General features: G+C 41.3%; 2 protein-coding genes across 2 annotated transcripts; one reads left to right on the top strand and one right to left on the bottom strand.

Moving 5' to 3' along the window:
- Positions 1-405: 405 nt before the first annotated feature.
- nkx6.3 (NK6 homeobox 3) lies at positions 406-2,724 on the bottom strand. Its single transcript, XM_083978524.1, has 3 exons — positions 1,911-2,724; positions 1,198-1,367; positions 406-830 (listed from the first exon to the last, which is right to left on the bottom strand). The coding sequence occupies exons 1-3, from the start codon at positions 2,323-2,325 to the stop codon at positions 600-602; spliced, it is 816 nt and encodes a 271-aa protein (XP_083834650.1). The 5' UTR covers positions 2,326-2,724; the 3' UTR covers positions 406-599.
- LOC310991043 (neuralized-like protein 4) lies at positions 669-17,538 on the top strand. Its single transcript, XM_083978613.1, has 12 exons — positions 669-807; positions 893-944; positions 5,051-5,157; positions 6,082-6,582; positions 6,680-6,823; positions 14,373-14,873; positions 14,970-15,173; positions 15,503-16,003; positions 16,094-16,237; positions 16,506-17,006; positions 17,103-17,246; positions 17,373-17,538. The coding sequence occupies exons 3-12, from the start codon at positions 5,127-5,129 to the stop codon at positions 17,510-17,512; spliced, it is 2,811 nt and encodes a 936-aa protein (XP_083834739.1). The 5' UTR covers positions 669-807; positions 893-944; positions 5,051-5,126; the 3' UTR covers positions 17,513-17,538.
- The last annotated feature ends 2,833 nt before the right edge of the window (positions 17,539-20,371 follow it).

Raw genomic sequence — 20,371 nt, 5'->3', positions numbered from 1 at the left:
GCCACATTTGTCCATCAAGGCACAATGGGTAAATTAATAAACTAGAAGAGTTGCATTAAGTTATTCCATATTTCAGTTTTATTTTGAAATTCAAAATAAGCACAAAATAATCACAAATGACTTCAGCTGTTCAAAAAGAGGGCACGTGAATAATATCAGGTCACTCTCTCTTTTTTTAATATATAATTTATCACTGTTATCAATATCATCATGCAGTTTTTTTCATGTTATTTTCTTGTGTTTTTACAAAATGAAGTGTACTGTATGACACAATCCTCCACATATCAGTGTAACATTTAACAGGCCAGAGATCATTTGTAACTTACAAAAGTAAACAACTTTTTTTTTTTTTTTTTTTTTTAGCTTTATTTTTTTTTCTGCCTGTTCTGAGCCTGAACACGTTGCTGCTCTTCAGTTGGTCGAGCACATTTGACCTCTTCTGAACATGCGTGACTGCTAGTTGATTAAACTTAAATAATTTCATTTAATCATGCAGGTCTGCCGAGAAGCGTGTGCGTGTGTGTGTGTGTGTGTGTGTGTGTTGAGTGGCGTCGTGTTCCCGCGTAGCTTTGAAGGCTAAACTCCCACGCGGCGTGTTATCAGACGTGGTGCGGCCCGAGGCGCAGGACGGAGAAAGCCCTGCGGTGTTTGCGCAGCAGCAGTCGGATCTTGTCGTCGTCTGAGTCCGGGTCCAGGGGCTTGTTGTACTCCTCGTCCTCCACCTCGTTCTCGGAGGCCTCCCCGCCCTGCCCCGCGTGGCTGGCCTGCGTGGAGCTGGGCTCCGAGGCGCTCTTCTTCCTCCACTTGGTACGTCGGTTCTGAAACCACACCTGAACACAACACAGTTTTGCTTTCACTGTCAGTGACTGATGAGAAATGTCCCGTGTATCAGGTGCATAGAGGCTGCAAACTGAGATGATCTATGACCCCGTTTCTGAATGATGGTGAGTGACCTGCTGTTGACCTCCTTATAATTAGGATGAGAAGTTTGTCTTTCTACTCCACTTGTAAGTAGATTAAGTGGACCAATTAAATGGCAAAAATAAACTCACATTTTGTAATACCTTCCTAAACATGACATAGCAGATACAAGGCTTTCCTGCACAGAAAATCATAAGGTACAACAAAAACAGCATGAACATAAATTAATTAATTAATAATAATAATAATAAAAGTCAAAAATGCCATAAAATTTACCTTGACTTGTGATTCAGTCATCCCCAGAGAATAAGCCAGTCTCGCTCTCTCAGGCCCGGCCAAGTATTTGGTCTGTTCAAATGTTTTCTCCAGAGCAAATATCTGATGTCCGCTAAATGTTGGTCTGGTGTGTTTCTTCCTGCCGGACATTTCTCCGAGAGGACCACTACCTAAACAATATCAAAGCAGAAAACATTAAAAACATAAAACAGCTTTCATACACTTGAAGATTTACCACAGAAAAAAGGAGTGTCAAAAGTTTTTTTTTTTTTTTTTTTAATTTAGACATAGTGTGACATTTTTATTCTACAGTCACAAACTGAATTTGCAGCTCATAAGCTGTGTTAGACTGAATGGATTCAATATTATTAGAGCTAAATATCATGTACTGTATTATCTACATTAATAAACAGTTTTGTGCAGTATGATAAACATAGAAAATGCACATTTAAAAGTGGCATTTAATAAATATATTTGACTGCATGTTTGACACAATTAATTTAGCAGCTGTTTTTTTGTTTTAGATTCTACGTCTTTAATAAACCTTAGCTATAATGACTTAAAGCTATTAAAACACTGATTTGTCATCAAGTGCAACATGACTGTTATTCAGTCAAATACAAAGGTCAAATCTAAAAGTGAGACAGACACTGGGGAGTTGTGATGTAGTGATGGGCTGGATGCTGAGCCCGGTCTGCAGCGCTCACACTCACTGTTGGTGCACTGCTGCCTCCCTCCTCTCCAGTCACAGCTGCTCTCAGCCCAGCAGCTCACTCCCCGAGCCTTCGTGGGGCACTCGCCGCCCGGCTTGGAGAAGCCGCCCAGCGAGGAGTTGTAGTCTCGGTTATAGTACATGGACGTGCTGGTGACGGAGGGGCCGAACCCCCCCATGGTTGAGTATCCCGACAGCAGGGTGGTGGTGCCCGTGGAGCCCATCCCCACCATGGAGCGGCTCAGGATGTCGCTGATGCCGTGAGGCGTCCCTGGCTGCAGATGGCTGTTCAGGCCCGGGTTGAGCTTGTAGAAGGAGTTTGGCACCGAGTACTGGCACATCGGTGCCTTGAGGTCCGAGGGGAACTGGTTGAGGCTGTTGTTGAACAGGAAAGACCCCTGGATGTTTGGATCCATGTGAAGTTTGTAACTCTGCCTCCAGGTCTCAGTCAGACATCCAGTAAGATCCAGGCAGGAAAGAACCTCTGATGGGCCTGCGAGAAGTTCTCTCACCCGCAAGTGATGTCTGGATCTGGCACCACGCACCAGATATACAAATAATTAAGCGCAGTAATGGCAGTTTTGTCTCTGGTGTATGCCAGAGTTGCTACCACATCTGTAGCAGCAGTTTAACGCTTCACTGTCGCCTTTCACCTCTTCTCAGCCACAAGGTGGTGTGTGATAGCTCCATAGCTGAAGTTTTGGTTCAGCCCTCCGGACACAGATGTTAGTTTGCTCCTAAAGACATTTGCCTCCTGGCGGCTCTCCCCTCAGAAATCATAAATAAGCAGTATGTGGAAATGGAGTGGCACCTTGATAAAGATAGGCCACATTAGAATGCAGCCAGGGATTGGCCTGGGTCTCACTGCTTTAATGCTGTCCTATTGGCTCGTCGCTGAGAGCCAAGCCTTTTATTGGAAGGCAGCAGATTAATAGTTTTTTGAACAGGTGGAGTGGGAACAAGTTGATTTTTTGATGGCCTGCCATGTCTGACCAAGTGTGGTGGAGCTGAGGCAGCTGGAGTACACAGAGGAGGAGGAGGAGGAGGAGGAGGAGGAGGAGGGTTGCTCTGTCTCTGGTTTAATCCCAGTGACATGAAAATGTGAAATAATATATATATATATTTTTTATTGTATGTAAAATAACATAATCCAACCAAAATAAAATCTGCATTTATGCACCAGTTTATGGAGGATTAGTTAAAAGACCATTCATCATTCAGTTCATTGATAAACAGTCTATGAGGATTTTAAGTGGTTATGGTTGTGCTTTTGGAAATACATATGTATATGAGTGTTCAGTCAAAGCACCATCCTCAATCAAACCTTATCTGAGCCCTGGTGGTATAAAGAGTACAGATAATAAACAGTCCTTTGATCTCTGTTATATCTCATAGATCCAAAATGGTAATAAAGCACTTCCGATTTTACCATTGTAAGATTAGAAGTACCTAGTAATATGACGGTGTTGTAAATGTGTCATATTGAACTAGCATTGGTTTTGTTTTTAAAAAGATATGATGATAAGTAGCCTATTAAGACAACATAAACGTTTTATTTTACAGTTTTAGAATTTAAAATATCTGTCCAAATTAAACAATAGCCTACTGATTGAAAAAATAAATGATCAATTAATCAATTAATATGTAAGAGTAACATTTACAACTAATACATGGATATGTTAGAGTGTATAATTGCTATTAGTTGTGTTTGTTCTGCTTCATTGTGTCTGTATTAACTGCCTAAAGGTGTTGACAGGTTTCTTCATGCTGCACATCAATACTTTCAGTTTTACATTTTTAATCGTAGTTTGTTTTCAGACCTGTTGAACATGTGTTATAATTAACAAGGTGCTCTATCTACTGCACTTTGCTAATTTACAAACTGGCATGTTTGTGAAGCACAGGCTGTAGGATACTACTATTTTATTCTTATATGAAAAAAAGTAAACGCAAAAAGCAACAAACAAACAAGAAAAAAAAATACAATTCTTTATCCAATACATGTATATAAATCACCATTCATGTATGATGTAACATGTGGTAGAACACATACACTGCCTGAGTATAGCGGGCATTGTATGCATGCTTTAAGTGTGGTCAGCTGTGTCTTCCACGCTGGAATATCCTGGGAAAAATCATGGGTTTGTCAGTAACTTTCCAAGAGATGATGTCACCTTAGGTTTCTATTCATGTCCTCATCCTGTCACATGATCAGAGCTGCGGCCAGAATGAGCACTTGTGTCCTGTAGAGGGCAACAAAGCGTATTTACATTATGGGTCATGGCATCACGGTTTACATCTGAGTAAACTTGAGTAAACTCTCATCTTTTACATGATTCACCCCTCAGACATGTATGAACCTGCTACCATTCCACAGAGTTATTCGGGGGAAGTGATATGCAATATCTTTGGTACTTTCCATGATATGTTGTCAATCAGGTGACTTTCTTACTGCTTTGAGCTCATGTTGCATTGCATTTCTTAAGAGAATAATGTACTGAGGCTTTGAAAAAATTGCAAATAATTATGTCAGGAGAGAAGGAAAACATCCAAAATCTGGTCACTGTGCACAAAGTGTCAGTTTTTGGCATCTAAAAAGAAATTATATAGTAAACACATGCAGACACAGTGAACAGGTATGCTATGTAAGCCAGTTCCAGTAACCCCTAACTCTAAAGTGTAATAAGTTACTAGTATAAAATGTAGGCTGAACCACATACAGAAATGTGATTAAAGCTGAGGGCATTTCTTATACATTGTCTGAAATACAGTAAGTAATGTTTATTTTTAATCAGTTTCATTTCGTACACAGGGATGAAAACATACACATGTGTCTGTTTGACCCTTGACCCTGACAGTTTATTATTGACATAGTCTGCACGGAAGTGAGACTCACATTTTACAGCTGGTTTTATGGATTTATGTTACGCTATGCCCAGTTTCTTGTAAATGTGACTTCCATAGGAGAAGATGGAAATCTCCTCCTCAGGTCTTGGCTCCACCCTGCTTTAGGAAATTTACCAAAGCTTTGCTCCTCCCTTAAGGCCGCCTCTCTTCCTCTAAAAGTGATGCATGGGGATGTTTGTGTTTTGAAATTGCACATGCCACATGTTTAAAACCAAGCTAACACTCCCACTTCAGGACAAATGAAGCAAGGTGCAGAAGTGAACACATCGTCTCTGAAGACACAAAGACACTTACAGGACTCCTCGTCAACATGGTTAGGGACAGGGACATGAGGAACTCAGGTGAGACATTCATCCTTTATCTTTCATCTTTACAGAGAATCAGTTGATTAACACACAGCTTTAATTATCAATATGATATTCTGTCAATCAAAATTTTGCATGCAACAAATCTTTTTTACCTTATATCTTCTTTTTAAACCTTTTATTACCTTGTTATACTTGTGAAAACCGTGTCACTCTCTGAGTTATCATTATTGAGATAGAAAACAGAGGCAGGTTCTTCATACTCCGGTCATGATCAGTACAGTAAAACAGATGATTAGCAAATGAAGAAGAGGATTAGCATTAGGAAGTGGGGGGATTTTATAATTTATTACTTTTTTATACTGTAAAGTGTAGTAGATGAACAGAAACCATAGGCTGTGGTTTACTTGAAACGTGCAGGTATGAGTAGAATGCTTTTCATACAGTAGCAGGTTAAGAGTCATACTATAGTTTATGAGTCACATATTGCTCTTGCAGAGTCTCAATTATGACATCTCAAAAGCGAAAGTATGATCAGGATCGGGATAAACCTGTGGGAAATTTGTCTTTGACAGCAGTGCTATATAAACGGCAAGCACAATTATAACAGAAAACATTGGTCAAATAGGAACATTAAAAATAGCAGCAACACAAGAGAAACTAAAATGCCACAAATAATCACTTAAAGACAATCATTTGAAATAAATAACAATGAGCACCTGTCACTCTCAGTGTTACTGTTTATAATTGTATAGTTGTGATATACATGATACAGTATAAGTTCAGTGCTGTAGTAAAACATATGATCTAGTTGTTTAATCTCTGCCTTCCTGTTTGTTATTGTATGCTGTTGTTGTTGTGTAGATATAACCCCCAAGTTAGAACTGAAAAAGAATTCACTGAAATATGTAAATATGATTGAACATCAAGATTCACAGTTTTGGTTTTGTTTTCTTGCAGCTGGTGAGCGACACTCCTGCAGCTCATTGTGCCTCGGCCCTCTGACCTTCCACAACAAGGCTGTGGGAAGCGCAGTCACCCTGAGAGAGGGCTGTCAAATCGCAGAGAGGAGAGACGGCACGTTCAGGAACGGCGTGGTGTTCAGCAACCGCCCAGTGAAGATCCACGAGAAGGTTCATCTCAGGGTGGAGAAAGATGTATTGCAGTGGACAGGAGGTCTGCGTGTGGGCTTCACCAATGTGCCGCCCTCAGCCAGATCCCTACCTCTGCCTTGTTTGGCCATCCCAAACCTCACTGACCGACCCGGGCACTGGGCTGCTCCTGTGCATGAATACTACTGCCAAGCTGGCTCAGAGTTAAAGTTCTGGGTTTCAAGAGGTGGCAGCATATACGTCCAAACCAGCAACGAGAAACGCAAAGTACTAGAAGGAGTGGACCTCAGCAAGCCACTGTGGGCCATGATAGACATCTACGGACAGACAAGCTCCGTTTTCCTCCTGGGTAAATATACTAACATAAACTAATGATGCACTGGTTTGAACGACTGCTTTAAAAAAAAGATCAAATGATTTAACCTCTCTCTTTTTCATTACTGCAGGATCACAGAAAACGATGGGGGTTTTCACCAGAAGATCCTGTCCTGCACCTGTACGTAGACGCCTCACCTCAACTGATGTTGAAAGCCTCAGCAGTTCAATGTCTGATCTCTCAGTCTTCAGTTTCTACATGAGCGACCCAGCAGGTTAGAAGAATCCTTCTGGTCAAATTAGTTCTATATAATTGCATATTTGTGACCACAGAGAGGGAGGGTGTCATTGTGTTTGTGTTGGAGTTGTCAGCTGCAATAAAGATTTCCTCTCTTCTGATTATAGAAACCCGTTGTGTGGCGTGTTTGGATGAAGAGGTCGACATGGTTCTTCTGCCTTGTAGCCACCGGTGTTTATGTGAGAGCTGCTACTGCAGAGTCCTGGTGGAGTTTGGTACCTGCCCTCTGTGTCGAGAAGAGATGTGAGCACCATCAGTGGAGGGCAGACGTGTGCCTAAGCCCCAAGACACCAGAAACTTATTGACTGACTGTAAAAAAAAAAACGATATGCTGTGAATGGCACCTGTCTGTGCAGAAAATTTTGGAGTACGTCCACAGTGTTCCTCCCTGAAACCTAGTGCTGCTTTTTTCACTGTGAATATTGTGCTGCTAATGAGGACAACCTGTGATGTTTTTTGCACTTACCATAATGTTCAAATGTAAATAATGTAATATATTGTATTATATTTCCCCTCAGGGTTGTAAATCTTGTAATCTTTGTAAAGTTAAAGTTTGTATGAATATTATGTTTTGTATTGTTTAATTATGAAAATGTCTGTGAAAATAAACCCCGTAAACATCACGCAAGTCTACTTTCTACTAATTCAATTCCTTCCTTCCTACATCTATTCACTTATTAAGTTGATACTCATCCCTTAACATGATTTATTAAATGAGATTATTATAATTCATGAAAGAACATGACAATACAATTTCCATTCATGTTCCACTCACTGATTTGTTCAACGTCGGATATTGTTTAGTTTTCTGTTCTCTTACAAGGTCATGAATGAAACCTTAAAATAAGAGGGTGTTACTGAGTAGATTTTGAAAATGCAATCTTGTTGATTTGTAATTTTGAAAATTAATGCAAGATCAGCAATTGATATAAAATATCAATATCTGCAATGATCCATACTGCAGATACAGTTCAAACTTGCAGCTGCCGATCCTTGTTCTTGTGACAGTTCACAAACATGTAAAACATGTTCAAATGTGAAAGTACAAACAAGAAAGCCAGCAACACTTGTGTCCTTTGTTACAAACTTTTAATACCTCACTGATATAGGCACATGTGATGCGATGTGTTTGATCATTCCTGTAATACAAGCTTATACACAGTTCTCGTACAAACTGTAATCTTTCAGTTAATAAATCTATTAAATGAAAAGTGCTAGACAAAAATACCATTTTATTTTTTTCTGATTAGGTCTAGAATAATTCAGTCTCAGTTGAAGGATACAAAATCGGTTACCTCCGGACCTTTTTTTTTTGAGAGTGCATGTTTTCTTTCTTCATTAAATGTGAAAGTACAACATCAGCTAGTTTCATTATGACTTGTTTACAGTCTTATCACTGTGAAGTGAATGATTAAAGACTAAAGACTAAACACAGTACAGTCACGTGCTTGCAGTTTGACCTTGGAAACCAAATGAAATGAGCACAAAAGCTTTTTGTAAATTATTTACTTAATGCAAAAGTGAAACAGTTCCACATGTGCACATATGTTTGTGTTTCTACTACATGAAGGTTTAAATATACATGTTGGATCTCTCCTACAGTTTGACAAACTGTGCAGATTTTTTGTGGTGGGTTACCCTCATGTTTGCATATCTGCAACATGCATTCATGGAATTTACACATTACATGACAAGCTGCAGCAGCTCTATTAGGTTACTTAACGTTTTGGTTATGCATCAAACTACATTTTTTCAATGATAACCTGAATATATGAAAACTATATTATTTCTCTCTGACACTGAATGTGTCCCCATGTCCTGCCTCACTTGATGTTGACAGTTGTGTCAGTCTGGACTTGAATGAGCATGAAAACAGACACATCTTTCACAATCGCAATGTCAACTCTCAGCATTAAAGAGAAAATACTTCATGTAGTTGTGTGTGTTGAGAGCAACAATTGCACACAGCACAACCTACTAACAGCAGTGGACCTCAGTCAGCTACTGTGGGCCACGGTAGACATTTATAGACAGATGTGCTCTATTTCCCTCCTGTAGGTTCACTGCCACCACTACTGCCATGTTTACTTTACAGCCTGCTTTTCTTGTTGGTATGCAGGCTACTTGTTTGCAGAGTATTCAACATGCAGCAAAAGAAAAACATTTTTTCTAAAAGATTGAATGATTTAATGCCACTTGTATTTGCTGCAACAAGCTCAGACTAAATGAGGTTGATTTGCACAAAAACATCCTGCTCTTGAATGCCACGCCTTACCTGAAGCTGATAAGCTCAACAAGATCAGCCCCACTTAGTCTGAACTTTGTCTGTATTATTAGTATTGTCTCCATGTTGTCCGTGACCACCTGTGCAACTCGTGTGTGTACTGCCTCTGTCCATGCGTTCACCTATGTCGTCCTATGTCCCAAGCTCCTCTTAAACTGTTGTGTAAAAAGTGACATGAACGACCCAGCAGGAAAAAAGTCATTCTAACCACATCCCCTCCAATTTTACTGTTTTGCTCATTTATACGTCATTGGGCCCTAGTTTTGTAGACCGGGTGAAGTCTAACCTCAGCGCAGCTTCGCCACGCGAACGAGGCGTGTCTAGGTCCATCTCGCAAGTTTGGTGGGCCACGCAGTCAGACTTAGACCAGCGCAGCCCCTCCCCTCGTCCCTCCTCCCGGCGCAAACGGCGAAGAGGGAGGAGACAGGGCGGGAGGGAGACAGGAGGAGGAGAGAAAGGCGTGGAGTGGGTTTGACACAGCCGAGTCAGATCTTCACCAATCAAATGAGCTCCTCTCCTCACCTTTAACTGCGCGGCGGGCGATGCGCGCTGCAAGTTTGTCATTTTATACTTGGACATGGACGGAGGAGACAGCGACGCCAGAGGCCGAACCTCTCCCAGGAGGAAACAGCTGTTTTGGTCCGGAGGTCCGAGCTCAGAGTGACCAATAATGAGTTTACTAATATCCTTAATCAGGTTTGATCTGATACACTGAGAACCCCTGCCCAATGTAAGAAACAACAACTAATAAACTAATAAAGAAACTCACATTTATTCAAACCCTGTGTAAGTAAGATGAGAGGTGTAATCACAACATAAACAAACACCATGCGGGATGAAATCAGCGTAAAGGACGCTCTCTCTCTCTCTCTCTCTCTCTCTCTGTCCGTCTCTTTTTTTTCTGTGATAGAGATGCTGAGTATACTGTAGTAGGCTATATACTGACTATCTGATACCGAGGCTGTTGTGGTGGACTAAGAGAGATGAAGATTTGTGTTTTGTTTTTCATTACGGCTATGCGTGATGCGGTCGCTCGCGCTAATGAATTAATAAGTAAATAAATAAATAAAGCGATCATCACAAGGGCAGAGTGGTATCTCAACACGGCAGCGACATGCAGTCATCCACCCTCAGTCCTGCTTTTGGGACATCCACAGCTGCTTTTCAGTGCCAGTTCGTCCCTGCTGTGTTAATTCAGGTGGAGTTTCCTTTACCGCCGACAGCCTTTGATCTCTGCTTTGATCTGACGTCAGATGTGACGGGACAATCTATATAGATATAAATTCACGTGTTGATTCCGTTAGTTGCATTAAATAGTGGTTATTGTGGATATTTATTGCATTGAAATGTGCCTGGAACTGTGGAGATCTGCCTGTGAGGTCTTGGTGACGTGTGTGCACTGCAGGTCAGTCAGTCTAACTTCCACTGCACCTGCTGCGCTCCGCCCTGCGCTGAGAGTAGACCTGGTTTGAGGTGGCGAGCTTTCAGCGCAACCTCGGCGGGACATTTTCGCACAAAACTTCCACTGCACCAAGCTGAATCTGTGACGCCTCCCCCTGCTGCGCGGCCACGCCTATCTCAGCGCAGCGCGATCTACCAATCTTCCAATCTGACTTTGCACTAGGCTGCGCTGGTCGAAACTTGCATTAGACCAGCTGCGTTACCTTGCGCCACCTGCGCTGCGCCAGCAAACTAGGGCCCAATGTTTGAGTTGATGTTGTCAGCCTCACAGTAAAGATTCCTCTCTTCTGATCATAGATGAACACTTTATGATGACCAGTGTCTGGTGTGTATGGAGGACAAGGACACCCACTAGTGATTATGTTGTACATGTTGTAGATGTTTATTGTTTGAGATGGTCTTGGGCCAGAATGTATGTAGGATTTTTCGCAGGCATGATGTGTGAAATGTGGATAGTTTGTGTATGTCACTTTCTGTGGTCTTCCAGCATTCTGCACCGTACAGTAGCGTCGACAGTATACAGCTTTGGTAGATCCTGAGTTTTGTTTTAGTTCTGTATTGGCTTGATTTCCAGATTTGCTTTTAAGTTTTAAGATGCCATAACTTCTCATAATCTTCCAGAGACTATCACGATGGATGCTGTCAAAAGCATCCATCAATGAAGTTGATGTAAAGCTGTCGTTACCATTCACTGCACTGCTCAGTGATGTTTCTGAGAGTGAAGATCTGGTCAACACATCCCTTTCCTCCTAAAACCAGCTTGTTCATTTCTAAATGTTTTGTCGACAGCTGTTATTTGATGTATAATGATTTTGCAGAATATTCTTCTGGGAACAGAAAGAAGTGTAATGCCCCTCCAGTTGTTGCAGTCAGATAATGTACGTGCCTTTCTTTGCAACGATCACTCCTTCTGTCCAATCAGTTGGTATCTTCCCTTCCGTCCAGATGTTGATGTACAGTGAAAGGAGGATGTTTGCAGCTACTGCTGTATCTGCTTTAAAGAGTTCTGCGTTTGGTGAGTTGGTACTGATGTCTAGGTCTTCTGAAGCTTCCTGTATTTCTAATGGGTGTATTGGGGGATCTCGGTTGAGGATCTCTTTAAAGTGTTCTGTCCAGCGATCTTCTTGTTCTTTGACCGGGGTAAATAGTTGTCCTTGAGTAAACTTGAGTAAACTCTCATCTTTTACATGATTCACCCCTCAGACATGTATGAACCTTCTATCATTCCACAGAGTTATTCGGGGAAGTGATATTCAATATCTTTAGTGGTACTTTCCATGATATGATATGATATGTATGTAATTGCACACTGTCCCTTAATAATCTAATCAGGTGACTTTCTTACTGCTAAAGTAAAATGAGGTCATGTTGCATTGCATTTCTTAAGAGAATAATGTACTGAGGCTTTGAAAAAATGGCAAACAATTTGTAGCGGACCCGTGGTTCCCAAAGAATGGAGGCGGAGAGCTCCATACGGGTGCATACGTTTATTGCCCTTGATGTAGCACCATGAAAACTATGAAATAGAGAAATATACAAAAAAAAACACAAGAAGAAAAAGTTAAACACATTAAACACTTCACTTAGAATTTTCTCCAACACAGATTGATTAAAATATAATGTGAGCGGCATCACCCAAAACAAAAAATAAAACAAGACATAAAAAATAAAGTAATAGCCCAAAATCGACATACTTTGTTCCACAAACCAAGGGAGCTAATGCAGGATGGAGAGTGCTGTCTCTAATGTCTTTCTCCTAATAACAATAAAACAATACCAAACTATGAGGAGACCCGCACCAACACAAAGATTGTAAATAATTCTCCAAGGAAACTCACTCAAAGTGCCACGAACATGGTCCAAACAAAAGGCCAGCAGCACAAACGTCGCGCCAGCCAGAGGAGAACAAAGGAAGGGATGATGGAGATGCGCACAGGTGAGCGCATAGACACACAGGAGGAGCTTACAGGTGACAATGGTCTCCTCCCTTTTATACCCTGCTCACCGGCCACTAGATGGCAGGATTTCACTGGCATTTACACAATTATTATATTCACAAGGAGATGCTTCAGGAGAGAAGGAAAACATCCAAAATCTGGTCACTGTGCACAAAGTGTCAGTTTTTGGCATCTAAAAAGAAAGTATATAGTAAACACATGCAGACACAGTGAACAGGTATATGTAAGCCAGTTCCAGTAACCCCTAACTCTAAAGTGTAATAAGTTATGTAGGCACAACCACATACAGAAATGTGATTAAAGCTGAGGGCATTTCTTATACATTGTCTGAAATACACTTTAAGTAATGTTTATTTTTAATCAGTTTAATTTTGTACACAGGAATGTAAACATACACATGTGTCTGTTTGACCCTTGACCCTGACAGTTTTTTATTGACAGTCTGCACGGAAGTGAGACTCACATTTTACAGCTGGTTTTATGGATTTATGTTACACTTTGCCCAGTTTCTTGTAAATGTCACTTCCAGAGATGGAGTTAAAACTCCTCCACAGGTCTTGGCTCCACCCTGCTTTAGGAAATTTACCAAAGCTTTGCTCCTCCCTTAAGGCCGCCTCTCTTCCTCTAAATGTGATGCATGGGGATGTTTGTGTTTTGAAATTGCACATGCCACATGTTTAAAGCCAAGCTAACACTCCCACTTCAGGACAAATGAATCAAGGTGCAGAAGTGAACACATCGTCTCTGAAGACACAAAGACACTTACAGGACTCCTCTTCAACATGGTTAGGGACAGGGACAAGAGGAACTCAGGTGAGACATTCATCCTTTATCTTTCATCTTTACAGAGAATGAGTTAATTAACATCCATCTTTAATTATCAATATGATATTCTGTCAATCAAAATTTTGCATGCAACAAATCTTTTTTTTTTTTTTACCTTTTATTTTCTTTTTTTTAACCTTTTATTACCTTGTTATACATCTTTCAGTGAAAACCGTGTCACTCTCTCAGTTATCATTATTGAGATTCAAAACAGAGGCAGGTTCTTCATACTCCGGTCATTATCAGTACAGTATGATTAACAAATGAAGAAGAGGATCAGCATTAGGAAGTGGGGGGATTTCATAATTTGTGACTTATACTGTAAAGTGTAGGAGATGAACAGAAACCATAGGCTGTGGTTTACTTGAAACATACAGGTATGAGTAGAATGCTTTTCATACAGTAGTAGGTTAACAGGCCTACTATAGTTTATGCGTCACATATTGCTCTTGCAGAGTCTCAATTATGACACCTCAAAAGCAAAAGTATGATCAGGATCGGGATAACCTGCGGGGAATGTGTCTTAGACAGCAGTGCTATATAAACGGCAAACACAGTTATAACAGAAAACATTAATCAAATAGGAACATTAAAAATAGCAGCAACAGAAGAGAAGGTCAGCTCAGACACAGTTTCACGGTCTACAGTTATTGCACATGTCCCAAGTATTGTACCAAACTGATGTCTCTGAGAAGAAACTAAAATGCCTTAAATAATCACTTAAAGACAATCATTTGAAATAAATAACAATGAGCACCTGTCACTCTCAGTGTTACTGTTTATAATTTTATAGTTGCGATATGCAGGATACAGTATAAGTTCAGTGCTGTAGTAAAACATATGATCTAGTTGTTTAATCTTTGCCTTCCTGTTTGTTATTGTATGCTGTTGTTGTTGTGTAGATATAACCCCCAAGTTTGAACTAAAAAAGAATTCACTGAAATATGTAAATATGATTGAACATCAAGATTCACAGTTTTGGTTTTGTTTTCTTGCAGCTGGTGAGCGACACTCCTGCAGCTCATTGTGCCTCGGCCCTCTGACCTTCCACAGCAAGGCTGTGGGAAGCGCAGTCACCCTGAGAGAGGGCTGTCAAATCGCAGAGAGGAGAGAGGGCACGTTCAGGAACGGCGTGGTGTTCAGCAACCGCCCTGTGAAGATCCACGAGAAGGTTCATCTCAGGGTGGAGAGAGATGTATTGGGGCGGACAGGAGGTCTGCGTGTGGGCTTCACCAATGTGCCGCCCTCAGCCAGATCCCTACCTCTGCCTTGTTTGGCCATCCCAGACCTCACTGACCGACCCGGGCACTGGGCTATTGCTGTGCCTGAATACTACTGCCAAGCTGGTTCAGAGTTAAAGTTCTGGGTTTCAAGAGGTGGCAGCATATACGTCCAAACCAGCAACGAGAAACACAAAGTACTAGAAGGAGTGGACCTCAGCCAGCCACTGTGGGCCATGATAGACATCTACGGACAGACAAGCTCCATTTTCCTCCTGGGTAAATTTACTAACATAAATTAATGATGTACTGGTTTGAACAACTGCTTTAAAAAAAGATCAAAGGATTTAACCTCTCTCTTTTTCATTGCTGCAGGATCACAGAAAACGATGGGGGGCTTCACCAAAAGATCCTGTCCTGCACCTGCACCTGCACCTGCACCTGCACCTGCACCTGCACCTGCACCTGCACCTGCACCTGCACCTGTGTGTAGACGCCTCACCTCAACTGATGTTGAAAGCCTCAGCAGTTCAATGTCTGATCTCTCAATCTTCAGTTTCGACATGAGTGACACAGCAGGTTAGAAGAATCCTTCTGGTCAAATTAGTTCTAATTGCATATTTGTGAACACAGAGGAGGAGGGTGTCATTGTGTTTGTGTTGGAGTTGTCAGCTGCAAGTTCAGTGCTGTAGTATGATCATATTGTATGTATGATCAACTATGATCTAGTATGATCAACATATGTAGTATGATCAACATATGATCTAGTTGTTTAATCTCTGCCTTCCTGTTTGTTATTGTATGCTGTTGTTGTTGTGTACATATAACCCCCAAGTTTGAACTGAAAAATAATTTACTAAATATGATTGAACATCAAGATTCACAGTTTTGGTTTTGTTTTCTTGCAGCTGGTGAGCCACACTCCTGCAGCTCATTGTGCCTCGGCACTCTGACCTTCCACAACAAGGCTGTGGGAAGCGCAGTCACCCTGAGAGAGGGCTGTCACATCGCAGAGAGGAGAGAGGGCACGTTCAGAAACGGTGTGGTGTTCAGCAACCGCGCTGTGAAGATCCACGAGAAGGTTCATCTCAGGGTGGAGAAAGATGTTTTGGGGAGGACAGGAGGTCTGCGTGTGGGCTTCACCAATGTGCCGCCCTCAGCCAGATCTCTACCTCTGCCTTGCTTGGCCATCCCAGACCTCACTGACCGACCCGGGCACTGGGCTATTGCTGTGCCTGAATACTACTGCCAAGCTGGTTCAGAGTTAAAGTTCTGGGTTTCAAGAGGTGGCAGCATATACGTCCAAACCAGCAACGACAAACACAAAGTACTAGAAGGAGTGGACCTCAGCAAGCCACTGTGGGCCATGATAGACATCTACGGACAGACAACCTCCATTTTCCTCCTGGGTAAATATACTAACATAAACTAATGATGCACTGGTTTGAACGACTGAAAAAAGATCAATGATTTAACCTCTCTCCTTTTCATTGTTGCAGGATCACAGAAAACAATGGGGGATTTCACCAAAAGATCCTGTCCTGCACCTGTACGTAGACGCCTCACCTCAACTGATGTTGAAAGCCTCAGCAGTTCAATGTCTGATCTCTCAAACTTCAGTTTCTACATGAGCGACCCAGCAGGTTAGAAGAATCCTTCTAGTCAAATTAGTTCTAATTGCATATTTGTGACCACAGAGGAGGAGGGTGTCATTGTGTTTGTGTTGGAGTTGTCAGCTGCAAGTTCAGTGCTGTAGTAAAACATATGATCTAGTTGTTTAATCTCTGCCTTCCTGTTTGTTATTGTATGCTGTTGTTGTGTAGATATAACCCCCAAGTTTGAACTGAAAAAGAATTCACTGAAATATGATTGAACATCAAGATTCACAGTTTTGGTTTTGTTTTCTTGCAGCTTGTGAGCCACACTCCTGCAGCTCATTGTGCCTCGGCCCTCTGACCTTCCACAGCAAGGCTGTGGGAAGCGCAGTCACCCTGAGAGAGGGCTGTCAAATCGCAGAGAGGAGAGAGGGCACGTTCAGGAACGGCGTGGTGTTCAGCAACCGCCCTGTGAAGATCCACGAGAAGGTTCATCTCAGAGTGGAGAAAGATGAATTGGGGCAGACCAGAGGTCTGCGTGTGGGCTTCACCAATGTGCCGCCCTCAGCCAGATCCCTACCTCTGCCTTGTTTGGCCATCCCAGACCTCACTGAGCAACCCGGGCACTGGGCTATTGCTGTGCCTGAAGACTACTGCCAAGCTGGCTCAGAGTTAATGTTCTGGGTTTCAAAAGAGGGCAGCATATACGTCCAAAACAGCAACGAGAAACACAAAGTACTAGAAGGAGTGGACCTCAGCAAGCCACTGTGGGCCATGATAGACATCTACGGACAGACAAGCTCCGTTTTCCTCCTGGGTAAATTTACTAACATAAACTAATGATGCACTGGTTTGAACAACTGCTTTAAAAAAAGATCAAATGATTTAACCTCTCTCTTTTTCATTACTGCAGGATCACAGGAAATGGTGGGGGGCTTCACCAAAAGATCCTGTCCTGCACCTGTACGTAGACGCCTCACCTCAACTGATGTTGAAAGCCTCAGCAGTTCAATGTCTGATCTCTCAGTCTTCAGTTTCTACATGAGCGACCCAGCAGGTTAGAAGAATCCTTCTGGTCAAATTAGTTCTAATTGCATATTTGTGACCACAGAGAGGGAGGGTGTCATTGTGTTTGTGTTGGAGTTGTCAGATGCAATAAAGATTTCCTCTCTTCTGATTATAGAAACCCGTTGTGTGGCGTGTTTGGATGAAGAGGTCGACATGGTTCTTCTGCCTTGTAGCCACCGGTGTTTATGTGAGAGCTGCTACTGCAGAGTCCTGGTGGAATCTGGTACCTGCCCTCTGTGTCGAGAAGAGATGTGAGCACCATCAGTGGACGGCAGACGTGTGCCTAAGCCCCAACACACCAGAAACGTATTGACTGACTGTTAAAAAAAATATATATATATACTATATAATAATATATAATGCTGTGAATGGCACCTTCCTGTGCAGAAAAGTTTGGAGTACGTCCACAGTGTCCCTCCCTGAAACCTAGTGCTGCTTTTCTCGCTCTTTCTTCCTTGATAAGTGAATATTGTGCTGCTAATGAGGACAACCTGTGATGTTTTTTGCACTTTCCATAATGTTCAAATGTAAATAATGTAATATATTGTATTATATTTCCCCTCAGGGATGTAAATATTGTAATCTTTGTAAAGGTAAATATTATGTTTTGTATTGTTTAATTATGAAAATGTCTGTGAAAATAAACCCTGTAAACATCACGCAAGTCTACTTTCTACTAATTCAATTCCTTCCTTCCTACATCTATTCACTTATTAAGTTGATACTCATCCCTTAACATGATTTATTAAATGAGATTATTATAATTCATGAAAGAACTTGACAATACAATTTCCATTCATGTTCCACTCACTGATTTGTTCAACGTCGGATATTGTTTAGTTTTCTGTTCTGTTACAAGGTCATGAATGAAACCTTAAAATAAGAGGGTGTTACTGAGTAGATTTTGAAAATGCAATCTTGTTGATTTGTAATTTTTAAAATTAATTCAAGAGCAGCAATTGATATAAAATATCAATATCTGCAATGATCCATACTGCAGATACACATCAGAGGAGTTTAAACCTGCAGCTGCCAATCCTTGTTCTTGTGACAGTTCACAAACATGTAAAACATGTTCAAATGGGAAAGTACAAACAAGAAAGCCAGCAACACTCATGTGTCCTTCGTTACAAGCTTATATACAGTTCTCGTACAAACTGTAATCTTACAATTAATACATCTATTAAATGAAACGTGCTAGGCAAAAAGACCATTTTATTTTTTTCTGATTAGGTCTAGAATAATTCAGTCTCAGTTAAAGGATACAAAATGGGTTACTGCCAGACTTTTTTCTTCTTTTTTGAGAGTGCGTGTTTTCTTTCTTCATTAAATGTGAAAGTACAACATCAGCTAGTTTCATTATGACTTGTTTACAGTCTTATCACTGTGAAGTAAATGATTAAAGACACTAAAGACTAAATACAGTACAGTCACGTGCTTGCAGTTTGACCTTGCAAATGCATCCGCTTGTGCAACAAAATGAGCATCAAAAGCTTTTTTGTAAATTATTTACTTAATGCAAAAGTGAGACAGTTCCACATGTGCACATATGTTTGTGTTTCTACTACATGAAGGTTTAAATATACATGTTGGATCTCTCCTACAGTTTGACAAACTGTGCAGATTTTTTTTTGGTGGGTCTCCCTCATTGTTTGCATATCTGCAACATGCATTCATGGAGTTTACACATGACAAGCTGCAGCAGCTCTATTGGGTTACTTAACGTTTTGGTTCATTTTCTATGCATCAAACTACATACACTCGTGTGTGTACTGCCTCTATGCTGTCCATGCGTTCACCTATGTCGTCCTATGTCCCAAGCTCCTCTTAAACTGTTGTGTAAAAAGTGACATGGACGACCCAGCAGGAAAAAAGTCATTCTAACCACATCCCCTCCAATTTTAGTGTTTTGCTCATTTATACGTCATTGTGTTTGAGTTGATGTTGTCAGCCTCGCAGTAAAGATTCCTCTCTTCTGATCATAGATGAACACTTGATGATGACCAGTGTCTGGTGTGTATGGAGGACAAGGACACCCACTCAGAAATATAATACATAACATTTACTTACTTACTTACTTACTTATTGCCCAATTGCACCGGCTGGCGCATAGGGCAGTAACAAAGTCCCTCCACTTCTGTCTGTCTTTGGCCATCTTCTCGATGGTTTCCCAGCTCTGGTGGTGCTGTTGGAGTTCCTTCTCTATAGTCCTATGCCATGTAATTTTAGGCCTCCCTTTCTTTCTTTTGCCTTCTGGGGTCCAATGTAAAGCGACTCTTGGGGTAGCACTGGTGTCCATCCTGAGGACATGGCCAATCCAGGACCATCTTTGCCTAGTGATTATGTTGTACATGTTGTAGATGTTTATTGTTTGAGATGGTCTTGGGCCAGAATGTATGTAGGATTTTGCGCAGGCATGATGTGTGAAATGTGGATAGTTTGTGTATGTCACTTTCTGTGGTCTTCCAGCATTCTGCACCGTACAGTAGCGTCGACAATATACAGCTTTGGTAGATCCTGAGTTTTGTTTTAGTTTTGTATTGGCTTGATTTCCAGATTTGCTTTTAAGTTTTAAGATGCCATAACTTCTCATAATCTTCCAGAGACTATCACAATGGATGCTGTCAAAAGCATCCATCAGTGAAGTTGATGTAAAGCTGTCGTTACCATTCACTGCACTGCTCAGTGATGTTTCTGAGAGTGAAGATCTGGTCAACACATCCCTTTCCTCCTAAAACCAGCTTGTTAATTTCAAAATGTTTTGTTGACTGCTGTTATCTGATGTATAATGATTTTGTAGAATATTCTTCTGTGCCTTTCTTTGCAACGATCACTCCTTTTGTCCAATCAGTATATCTTCCCTTCCGTCCAGATGTTGATGTACAGTGAAAGGAGGATGTTTGCAGCTACTTCTTTATCTGGTTTAAAGAGTTCTGCGTTTAGGTTGTCAGCGCCTGGGGACTTTACATTTTTTAAAGCTTGAATAGCTTGAATGATTTCCATTTTTGTTGGTGAGTTGGTACTGATGTCTAGGTCTTCTGAAGCTTCCTGTATTTCTAATGAGTGTATTGGGGATCTCTGATGAGGATCTCTTTAAAGTGTTCTGTCCAGCGA

This window comes from Trachurus trachurus (assembly GCF_905171665.1).
Source record: "Trachurus trachurus genome assembly, chromosome: 9".
Taxonomy (NCBI): Eukaryota; Metazoa; Chordata; class Actinopteri; order Carangiformes; family Carangidae; genus Trachurus; species Trachurus trachurus.
This window is presented reverse-complemented; position numbering and strand designations above follow the sequence as displayed.